Source organism: Chaetodon auriga, chromosome 10 (genome assembly GCF_051107435.1).
Source record: "Chaetodon auriga isolate fChaAug3 chromosome 10, fChaAug3.hap1, whole genome shotgun sequence".
Lineage (NCBI taxonomy): Eukaryota > Metazoa > Chordata > Actinopteri > Chaetodontiformes > Chaetodontidae > Chaetodon > Chaetodon auriga.
The window spans coordinates 11,040,229-11,051,529 of record NC_135083.1 but is presented as its reverse complement, the minus strand read 5'-3'; the positions used below and the strand labels follow the sequence as shown (position 1 = coordinate 11,051,529).

Sequence of the window (11,301 nt, the reverse complement as noted above, 5' to 3'; positions counted from 1 at the left end):
GCAATGTAATCCCCTTAAATGGACAGACTTCCGAAATGTGGGCAATGTGAAGCTCTGTGCTGTGTCTACTCAGCAGTACCCATTCACTCCCCTGAGCTGGGGAGTTAATAATTCAAAAGAGAGATGGGGAAAGAGGCCATAGGCCTGAGTTACAACACAAGGAGTGAGAGGGAGACGGAGACCAGTGAGAGGACGGAAAAAGAAACCGCAGCGGGAAGGACGAATGCAGAACAACCATGGAGAAGTAATAGAAGGAAGAACTATTCTGAAGGGCAAATTTATCACATTGGAGAAAACGTAACGTGACATGAAGTCATGTATTACTAAACTGGCTCGCAGACTCCACCAGCAGGCGCCTTCATCTCCATTCAGCTCCCCCCTCCTCTCCATCCTCTTCTCCTCACACTACCCATCCCTCTGGGATGACTCTTCCCTGTGACCTACCGTCACCACCATCACTGTTGCCAACATCAAAGTCCAGGATGCTCTCTCTAAGAAACACACGTGAGGATATGGAGGAAACACACGTGGACATACGAATGGGTAGTGGCAAAGCACACAAGCTTGCATACACACACACTTGCACAGATACTTGAAGGAATGTCAGAAATGCCAGTAGGAAGGATGAGGGGCAATGGGAATACAAAGAGGTCCATCTCCTCAGAGGGGAGGAAAAACAGGGCAATAAAACCGTCATGTCAAGCCAAGAATCTGCTGATGGCACACATACATATACACAAGTTCAGAGAGACAAAAGAGAATCTGTCAAGCAGATAAAGCCATCACTTCGCCTTTTCATCCCTGGTTTTGTCCAGAGGCGTCCCACTTTCACCTCTCCTCTGCCCCGCCAACACTTGTCAGGCAAGAGAGTCATTAATGTTTAGCCGGGCAGTGATGGCAGCGCTGACAGGACTCATCTGTCTAAGAAGACAAGATGAGAGAGAGGGACAGCCCATCAAAGGATGCCACTTAGAGAGAGAGAAGGAGAAAAGGAAGAGGGGGGAGGAGGGACGCGTAAAGCTGGACAGACAGGGAAGAGGCCCATCTTTCTTCCCAAAGTTAAAGGTTACGTCACCAAGGTGGGCTATAAAACGATGCTATTGTCCTCCCCATACTCCTCTCCCTTTCTGTCTTTCTATCCATCCACCTACACAGTCCCCATCTCCCCACCCCTCCATGTGCTTGTCAGCAGTTTAATTCAATACCTGTAGGTTAGTTACTCATTGAGCTGAGGAGGGACCGGAGCCGGTGGAGGTGTATGGACGGCTGTCTATGGGCAGCCACTGGTGGTTGGGGGCTGCTGTTTGATTGACAGATCTGCCTGCGTCGTCCATTCCCTCCTGTAAAGACACGAGGCACAAAGCACAGGAAGTGGAGGGAGGTAAACAGTTTTGAATATGAATGGTACACTGCAGGGGCGGTTAATAATTGGGAAGTGTTGGACTATTAATCTGAGAGACAAGGCGACGTTGGGTTTTCTGACACCAAACTGCGCGGCCTTCACTTCTGGATGAACAGTTAAAGGATCTCATGATGTTTCCTGGAAGCCATTCACAGAGCTATCACAACTGCAACAAGGACTTGCAGCACCTTAATAACGCCATAATCCCGTTATTCACTTTCAAGCTCTGATGGGCCTCTAATGAAACACTGAGGCCGTAAATTCAGAGCATCTCAGAGCGAGCTTTCTCAAGCCCCTGATCAGATGTTTGGATGTTTCTAAGTATTCGTGCTTATGTGAACATGTCCAAATATCTATGAGTGCCACGTAGTAAATGAGTATTTCCCTCCATCTCTCCAGATGTTACAGAAGTTAATGGAGAAGGTGCTTTGACTGCCTGTGACAAGTTAAGTAGAGGGAGTGGGACCATTGTCTTCCAAATCAGCTGTCAGTGTGTTTCTGCTGTCAGCAGTTTGACTCACTACCTGCTTAGTTAATCATCGAGCTGCGAGCCGCTGGAGGTGTATGGCCCACCGTCACGGACCCCCATCATCGCCACAACAGGACAACATCTGATTGACAGATTAGCAAGCACTGGCGCTTTTTCAAAGTGAGACGGGGGGAAAACAGGGTGGAGGGATTGGAGACTCAACGTGTGAGGCAGAGGAGGTGTGTGTTTGCGTGGGTAGGTAGGCTGGAGGAATGAAGGTTCACGGGTCTTGTCAATTGTACGTGTGCAGCTGAGGAATACAGCCATGTAAGATGTCTCGGAAAGTTTTTGCAGTGGAAAGATATTTAAGATGAGGACATTTACAGGCCTGTGCAGATATGAGTGCATTGTACTTGCATCTGTAGATGGGCAGACAAAAGCACCAGGGTTTCTTTGACCAGTCAAAGCAGAAAATGCATGACTTTCCTCATCTGCTCTCATACCTGCGCAGCTAGAAAACCTCTCAAACAAGGGAGAAAGTCTGACAAATAGCGAGGATTCCTGTGAAAGTGAAATTGCCTCCCCTATTGGACATTAATGCTGCTACAACCAACACTTGTCCCCCCTCACCCCGATGAGGTTATCCCCATTCTAGTCCTCTCCCCCTCCTCTGATTCCCTCACGCCCGCCCGCTGAGGTTTGATTTCAAATGGAAAAATTAATGGGAGAATAATAGCCCTGGGCCTCGCTCTCTTCCACACACATCTTAGTTGGTCTATGGGGGAACACAGAGGAGGGAGTAAAATTTAGATCCATTTGCCTCACTTGGCTTGCTGTTCCATTGTGACGCAGGCACACACATACACACACACACCAGGGACCTTGCCCCCCCCAGCCCTTCGTTTACACCTTAGAGGGCTTAACTTTCAAATATTAGTACAATGGCTGTGAGGATTTCAAATAAATAAATAAATGAGGAAGCAATGATTAGCAATTCCCCTGATAGTTATATCAATGTGTTTCATATTCATTTCACTTCCAGGAGAATATTTCTGCAGAAACAGTGATTCTGAGAACTTTCCAAGGTTTTAGAGGGGCGAAAACTGGTGTGAGGGGTTTAGAATTTTAGCAGCAGCCACATACAGTCGCTTCAATGCAAATGCAAAGTCCCTCGCTTGGATTTACACAGAACAGATCAAACAATGATTCTTCTCCTCTAATATTTACAGTGATAAAGTAGACATGATGCTTTTAGAGACAACAGTAAAGATAAACTGCCTTATCCTTGCAGGACTGAGCACCTCTGGCATAATATTGGCAGGAGTCAGGTTTTACGGGGCACAAAAATAGATGCACGCACACACAAGATGTGGAAGTTTCACTTCAGCTGATGCAGGGCCAAGTTGGTTGCAGGCATAATTAAATCAAAGTTAAGCTTTGTTGCTCTTAGGCTAGCAAGTGTGTGCGTCTGGCTGAGGTAGGGGGTCGGTTGTTAAGAGTTTAAAAGCGGAAGAGGAGTTAGTGTAGAACCAGTATTGATGTTGGGGAAGCCCACTGGCACTTTCTGTTCAAACATTTGAGAGGACCGACCTGCCCGAGCTGCAGCGCCCGGGCGGCAGGATTCCCGCTCTTCCTGTTTCTCCTGACTTTGAGGAATTTTACTGTGAACAAACTCCCAGCGCTCTCCTCACACGCCCCACACCTCATCACAGATACCTGCCTCAGCAAAACTAGAGCGAGATAGACCAAGAGAGGGAACTTTCCAGGCATTTGAGGAGTTCCTATCTCTTGTCACCTTGCCTGTGTATCACACAGAATTTTACACAACTATTTTTAATATCACAGATACGCTCTCGTTCTTTTCATGTTCGAAGCACCAGATGATGGATGCGAGTCAGTCCTGACTCCTACCTGACTGACTTTAATAGGCGCCACTGTCTCCTGACCAGACACTTGAGATGACTGTGAAATAAACCAGGAGGAGGACCGTCTCTTTGGACCTGGTCACTGGTTTTGGACAGTCTTCTCTTTTCTAACGGCGTAGGTTATGCCGGGCCCTGACTCATGACTCAATGGCCCGAGTGTAGCACAAAACTCTGGGGCCTGTACTTGGGCATTCTCTATGGGTCCCTTCATACTGAAGATCTTTGTGGGCCTTCCTCACATGAAGGCCCTGTATACTTAGTCCCCCCTTTCCCCCAGACAGATGCCCCCGCTCAAAAGTGTGCAATTTCAACAATATTACAAAAATATAGATTGGACTTTTGGTGCGTTCACCTGCGACCGTTTAAACGTCTTGGTGGTAATCAGTTCAGACAGCGACCGAGGGGCACAAACCTGCGTGTTCGGGATGCTGAGCTTCAAGAGGTGGAAGAGGAGGTTTACGATACATTGAAAGAAAACAAAAGCTGGTGAAAGGGTGTCTAGGGTAGAGTGATGGTGCGACACACTTCTAAAACAAGCCATCGTCCCCACGCCTCTCACAGTGCGCCTGCGGGTACATGTAGCATTAATTGCTGCCTCCACAGAGCCTGCAGACTGCACACACTATCTATTGCTCGCATCAAAGAAACCACACGCTGAACTTTATGAAATTTTTATTCAATGTGTTCACTTCTCTTCCCTTTTTCCTCTCTTTCTTCCTTTTCCTATTCCCCACCTTGGCCCCCCTCTCCCTTTTTAGCTCCGCCACCAAACAGACAAGAAAGACTTCTCTCTGCCATGTTTTTCGGCTCGACTTCCTTCCTGCCCAGAAGCACTCGAGTATCTCGTTAGTTCTCTCACAGCTAACGTCTCTCCTCTATCTGCCAGGAGCAAAAACCTGATCGGGGAGTGGGGGGAATAAAAAAAGAAAAGAGAAGAAAGGGGGGACTACATCAAGAAGTTTGGTGGGTGAGATTTCCGTAGAGCTAGGTGAGAAACTGTAATATCATTTAGCTACAGTAATTACAGATACAAGAAGCACACAAAGGAAAGAATAGAGATGAGAGGGTTTCTCTCCCTGTGGACAATGTACACCGAAGGGCCTAAGTTTCATCATCAACTTAGCACAGACACAAGTACATGCAAAAACACAATGCAAGATCATTGTTGGTATGACACTGACTGCCCTGATATCTAATATATGAACAAAGGTTTGTAGAAAGGTTGGCTTACTTATTTAATTTATTCCAATTAGGTCCTTTCACTTTCACGTGCTTTTTTGCCCCTCGCCTGATTATGAAAACTGAGCCATCTAGAGTTTCGATGGATGCACCCTGCACCTTACCTTCCTTTTAACTGTCCCCTCTCTCTCTCTCTCTAACACACACACACACACACACACACACTCACTGTGGTCATCCATCAAAGCAGCGAGTGTTGTTTCTTCCCCCACACGTCTCATACACACAGGTATAAATCACTGCGCCTGATTTCTGGGGCCAGGGTTTAAATAATTAAAGACCTTTAATTTGTCAGGATTTAGCACCCACTAACAGTAGGGCTGACAAAAGAGAATGAGAGAGATATTGAGAAAGAAAAAAAAAAAAAGGTCATTATACATGAGACACATATACAAAATTATTACACATTTTACTGGAGAGAAAAACGAACATCTAGGGCTAAGTGGCACCAAAGACTATGTGAAAAGGCATTAAGGTTGTGCTCTAGAGCTACTTGATCTGGGTGTATTCAGTTTCATTTACCTGTTGGTAGAAGACAAAAATGCAATGAGACTCTGTGTGCGAAGATCTGCACGACTGTATGTGGTTGATTTGTGACAATTACACGTCAGTGGAAAACAACACTGATGTAAAATAAGAGATCGACACAATCCACGTTTTAAGAATTAAAATAAAAACATCCAGCAGAAATCAAGCTGAATTTCCTTGTTACTCCACATGCTGTCAGTTTTGGAAGCATGCAAATAATAACTTAATTTTTTTTTTTTTTCATAACTGTTGGCAGTGATGTTAAGAGATATGAAAGGCAGCAAAACTGGAGCTTTTTTTTTGTGATGAATGGTGATGCTGGGCATGAAAAAACACACAACATTAAGTTACATTTAAAATCTTAAGTCATGTCACATCATCAACCCTCTAAAAGCAAAGTTGTGGTTATACTGTAAAAACTAGAACAAATAACCCACATAAAACCTCAGTTTCTACAGATCAGTGACATTTTTGTATGCTGCATTTGAAGAAAACCCCAGTTAAAAAGCTAAGCTGGAGAACAACACACTGAGTGGAGCACATTTATAGAACGAAATCTGTGTTGAATTATGACTTGCAACAAAGCCAGGAGGCTGGAGAGGGCCAGTGGCTGACATGAATGACCACAGGATGGTGGAACTCTACTGCCCCCCTGTGGTCATAGACATGCAATTAAATTCTCACAAACAAAACAAAACCACAAAAAAAAAAAAAAAAAAAAAAATCACTTGCATCTTTTGGTACACTGGATGAACTTTTAGCCCTATGAGTTTTGGAAGTCAGAAACAAGATCTACCAGCAGGCACAAAGACATAAGGGAGAAACATTACAATAAAGCAAACAGCCCTCTCTGGCTTTGTTTGACCCTCATATTATTTATTCTTTCCAGTAGATCTCTGAGAACAGAAATAAACACACACTCCCTCACACACACACACACACACACACACACACACACACACACACGACCCAGAAACAGCATAAAAAAGACAGCTTCCATCTGCTACTAAACTCAAAAATAAAAACACCCCCCCCCCTCCTCTTTTGAGGCAAAACATGCAGAGTCACTCTTGACTTGATTATTATATATTATTGGTAAAATTACTTGACAACTTCACTAAGTGAAGTTTCTCGTTTGCTGGCAATAGTTAGCCACCTAGTGGTCAAACCCTTTTATAACATCAAGTATTGACAACAGGGAAATTTAATTACAACTTTGGAAGTTTTTGGCTCGAGACGCCATGTCATCAATGAAAGAAACGATTTAACAAACATAGTTTAATAGATATTCAACAACCTATCAAGTCTACAGACTCAACTGGGGGGAGGATAAGAGATAATCACACCAGAAACACAGTATCACTCCTAAATCAGACAGTACAATATGCTTTTTTAACCATATTGTCATTTATTTTCTGAATAATAAACCTATAGATTTGTAATAACAAGACCAATTCCCTGTGAAACTGATTATCCATAATAATACAGTACCACCATCCCAATGATAGATGAATGATGATACATTGTGTCGTTCTGTATTCACATCACCATCTCTCCTCCTCTGGTGGATTGTTTTTCACACTTCAGTTGTCCAAAAGGGAGCGCTGTAGAGCCTCCTGGATCATTGTGTGCTCATCTGTGGAGTAATCCTGCAAAGACATAGGCGTAAAGAGAGAACAGAACCGGTGAATTCACTGATCATTAACATAGTAAAAAGAAACTCCAGATTGTGTTTAGAGTCTCAACTTACAACAAAGGTATCATAAGAGAAGGTGTGTCTGATTTTCAGGTGCTGGAAGAAGTCTGCACTCCTATAGTTAGGGTCCCCCCAAGGCATTGAGGCACAGATGGGGCACACCTGGACAGAAACAAAGCGAAAGTAATAAAGCAACTATGAACAACTTAACCCCTAGCTAAGTCCAAACAATGTGCGGAGCCTTATTTTTTAAGAGCGACTCTTGGGGCAGTGGGGATTTCCTACCACTTGGCGTGCATCTCGAGCATGATGGGTAGTGCAGTGTTCCACTAGGCCGTCCTGATCGAGGTTCTGGCAGTTGCAGTATGGGCAGGTGAAGGTATAGCGATTTGGCACTGGGCTATGGGAAAGAAAGAGACAACAAAATGCGTCACGCTAATGATTCTGTATTTGAGCAAATGCAGTTACACCCGAAGTGCAACTTTGGTGAAATTATTCTAACTGGCTGAAATTAATTCTATTATAAAAGTCCACGCTACCTGATGAGTCATCATATCCACAATACAAATTACTATTTCTCAACCTTTTCTTGTTTGTAATCACCTCCAGAAAGTACAAACAGTCATAAAAAATTAACATCATTATCACAGTATAAAAAGCAATTCCACTACTTACAACCTGGGCGTCACTGTTGTTGTCTTGGCCAATTTAGCTACAGGTAATCGCAACAGTCAATGAGTTCATCCCCTATCCCTTTAAAGTGTGTGTGCTCCACTGTTAACATGTCTAATTCTTTAATTGACAAAGTGGAAAAAAAAAACCTTGCAATTCAGTCAGGCTAAGGAAAAACAAGCGTTTACCAAAAGTAGGCCAATCATCTCCCATCAACTCTAAAAGGTTGTTATGGGGTCTAAATGAAGGTCATTTTTAAAAGGTTTCACCCAAATAATCCATTCTTCCCATCTTTTGCACTGCAAAGCTACTTTCTTGCGGGTTGATTATTTTGTTTACAAAGGGATCTGGGAAATGGTAAGACAAGTAGGAAGTCAAACCTAGCGACAAGCTATGCAGATGGTTTAAATGGAGAACACAAAGTTCTTGTTCGAAGAACCGTTTTAAAGTTTCCTTATTATGTAGGTAATCGTGACAGAGTTAACAAGACAGTGACTTTGGACACAGCTCTGTTTTTGTCTTATCACCCCCCTATTTCACCTGATGATGGCAGGCTGGCTCTGTGCAGTGGTCCTCACTCCCTCCTCAATGTACTCTTGGTATTTTGAACAGGCAGCTGTGTGGCTTCTCATCTGAGAAAGGCCAACCTGAATAGTGAGGAAACACACACCAGTAACTGCTAGTGCACAAAAAAAATGATACAACTGTTCCCATATTTTTGCATTTTGTATCGTGCCACTGTCTGAGTAGGAAGACTGAAGTTCAGACTGTATCAGATCAAGTTAACGCATATGTTAATATGATATCGTCAGCCCCAGTGGATGCTTTGTGCACGGTTGTGATTCAAATCCAATTCACAGCAAACCAGCCAAGGCCATTCAGATTCCTTCTGTTCGCTTTTAATACATACCTGAGCTCCACATCCCTTGCAAGATGCCACAGATGATTGGATGAGGGCCTCAAGTTCAGCAGCTTTAGTCCAGTGGCCCAGCCCAGCCCGACATACAGCACAAACAGGCTTCTGTGGGCGCAAACACTCCTGCAAACAACTCTGGCAGAACCTGACAAGACACAGGTGGAAAAAAAAAAAAAGAAAAAAGGATGAACAAGATCTGGGCAGCAAGTAACTGAAACATCTATGAACACACAGCCAGGAGCACAAATGACTCAAGTGGGTTCAATGGCCGTGACAATGACCCCACAGAGGTGAAACACCTGGGACTCCCCACCAGTCACACGTGAAGGAGCCCCTTGGATGACAGACAAAATGTTTTCAAGTTTCTACAACCAAGTCCAGTTGCCCTCGATTCATGCCTCCTTGGAAAAGTCACTCAAACTGCAATCAGTTTTGATTTGGCCTTTCGTGACCAGAAGTAAAGGAGTATTCCTACTTTCTGTAAGCTGACATTAACAAACACTATATGCCACATATGTCAAACTCAAGGCCTGCAAGCCAAAACCGGCCCGCAATTGAATTATCTTTGGCCTGCATGATAATATCTAATTATTATTAGAGCTGGCCCACTGGTATATTGCACGCACCACCAGTACTACAAGTCCCACAATGTACTGGCAGTGCGTTGGCACGTCAATCAAGGGCCCGTGAGTGTGAGTCCCTGCCCCACTCGTTCATCAGCAGCCTGATGGAGCTTGTTGACTGTGGTCAACTTTCAGTTACACTCTCCCCAAAAAATGGGTAAACGGAAAGTGGACTTTGAAAACCAGTTTTCAAGGCAGGCAGGAGGCAGAGTATGTGTTCGTGTGGCTGTCATGAAAGAATATAACGTAAGAAGACACAATGAAACGAAACACCATGACAGGTAAATGACTCTGGAAAAGTGGCATAAAGAGCCAGAAGAAATGAGTGCAACTGATTTTTCTTGTATTTAATGTTTAATGTTGTTTATGGGTAAAAACGTCATATAAGCTGTGTTAGTGTCAGGTTCAAGTATCTGGCTGAGACTAGAGTGCATCAGAGAGCAGCACACTCAGGTTTAATATATGTTGACTTTTTGCACTCTTTGGGCATGTTTGGTTTTTCTTTGAAGGAAATGATTTTTTGGCTGTTGTTGGCCTGTGGGAAAATGTTTTCATTTGAAATTACTATGGGAAGCTGCAGATAAAGCCATAAGAAATGATTGCAACTGATTTTTCATCTATTTAATGATTAATGTTGTTTTACAGGCAATAACTTACAGGCTGTTCAATACGTGCAATAAGGTCATTTCAATCAGTCTTCAGTAAACATTGAACCAGTCCGGCCCTCGACTTGGAACAACTTATTTAATTTTGGCCCACTGTGTATTTGAGTTTGACACCCCTGCTATATGCTGTCATTTGCTTCAAGATCCCTCACTCCTAGATAAAGCTTCCTGTAAATCTGATGGAAAGTCCCCACCTCAAGAGGGCGCAGGGACTTGTAGTCCTTTTAAGTGGCTTGCTATGTCCAAGCAATAGATATTTAAACTACAACTCCCAGGTGAGGCCTCCGCTTTGATGTAAACAAAACTGAAACTGATTTAGCAAGCTGACGTTGCTTTTGCCAAATATTTAAGTGAACAAAAGACAATTTCAGGGTCACAACAAATGTAGACACGGGCATAGTCGATGCTTTGTGACTCTAGTGGCACGACATGTCTAAAAACAAGCATTTCCCCCCGTTATTTTCACCTCCTACCATTGAATCGCTGGTGACAGACGTGGGTTGAGGGGAGGGCGATCGAAAAAAAGGGCAAAATACTCACGTATGGCCGCATTGTGTTGTTACGGGACTCTCGAAAATTTCCAGGCAAACTGGACAGACGAATTCCGACACATCGCTGCTCCCGTCAGAGACATTTTTCTTGTGCTGTGCAGCGCTAAACCCTCCGAGCATCGCCATTTCTTTTCTTCACTGAGTCAGTCCCCCACCAACCGTTCCGCTGACGACGTCACCCGCTTCTGGTTCGCTTTTTATGCGCGAGGGCGGAGTTATCGCTGAAAGTACAACAAACGACGTTTTCAGCACATTCTTTAAAAACAGCAAACAGCCATTTAACTGTTCGCGATGAATCAGTAAAATATTTGTCTATAAAGTGAGAATGTCTGGACGTTACTCTTGAATGTGTACTGAATGAATATTAACCTCTGTCGTGCAATTGCAGCTAAAGAAAAATATTTCCTATGCGCACAAACGTACCGCTTAAGGACTAGCAAGCTGCACGCCTGAGTCCATATTTTTGTTTTTCAAAAAAGACTATGCTCATTTAACTCACACATACTGGTCACTGGTAGTGATGTAGCTCGTGGGCTCCACATCTCGTCCTCCTCCTCCGGCTCCGTCTTTCAAACAGGCACGTGGGCCCCGTGATGCTGATGAACTGTCAGAACT

The 11,301-nt window shown here is 44.0% G+C and overlaps 1 protein-coding gene across 3 annotated transcripts; it reads right to left on the bottom strand.

Moving 5' to 3' along the window:
* Nucleotides 1-5,294: 5,294 nt before the first annotated feature.
* On the bottom strand, nucleotides 5,295-11,265 carry rnf114 (ring finger protein 114). Of its 3 annotated transcripts, none has more exons than XM_076740480.1 (7): nucleotides 11,186-11,265; nucleotides 10,676-10,907; nucleotides 8,842-8,992; nucleotides 8,472-8,578; nucleotides 7,545-7,659; nucleotides 7,314-7,421; nucleotides 5,295-7,212 (listed from the first exon to the last, which is right to left on the bottom strand). In XM_076740480.1, exons 2-7 carry the CDS (start codon nucleotides 10,810-10,812, stop codon nucleotides 7,147-7,149), a joined length of 684 nt encoding a protein of 227 aa, XP_076596595.1. In that variant the 5' UTR covers nucleotides 10,813-10,907; nucleotides 11,186-11,265; the 3' UTR covers nucleotides 5,295-7,146. The 3 variants fall into 3 exon arrangements, with proteins under 3 accessions (XP_076596595.1, XP_076596596.1, XP_076596597.1); XM_076740481.1 differs by having other exon boundaries at nucleotides 11,192-11,265; XM_076740482.1 differs by lacking the exon at nucleotides 11,186-11,265 and adding an exon at nucleotides 11,110-11,125.
* Nucleotides 11,266-11,301: the final 36 nt, after the last annotated feature.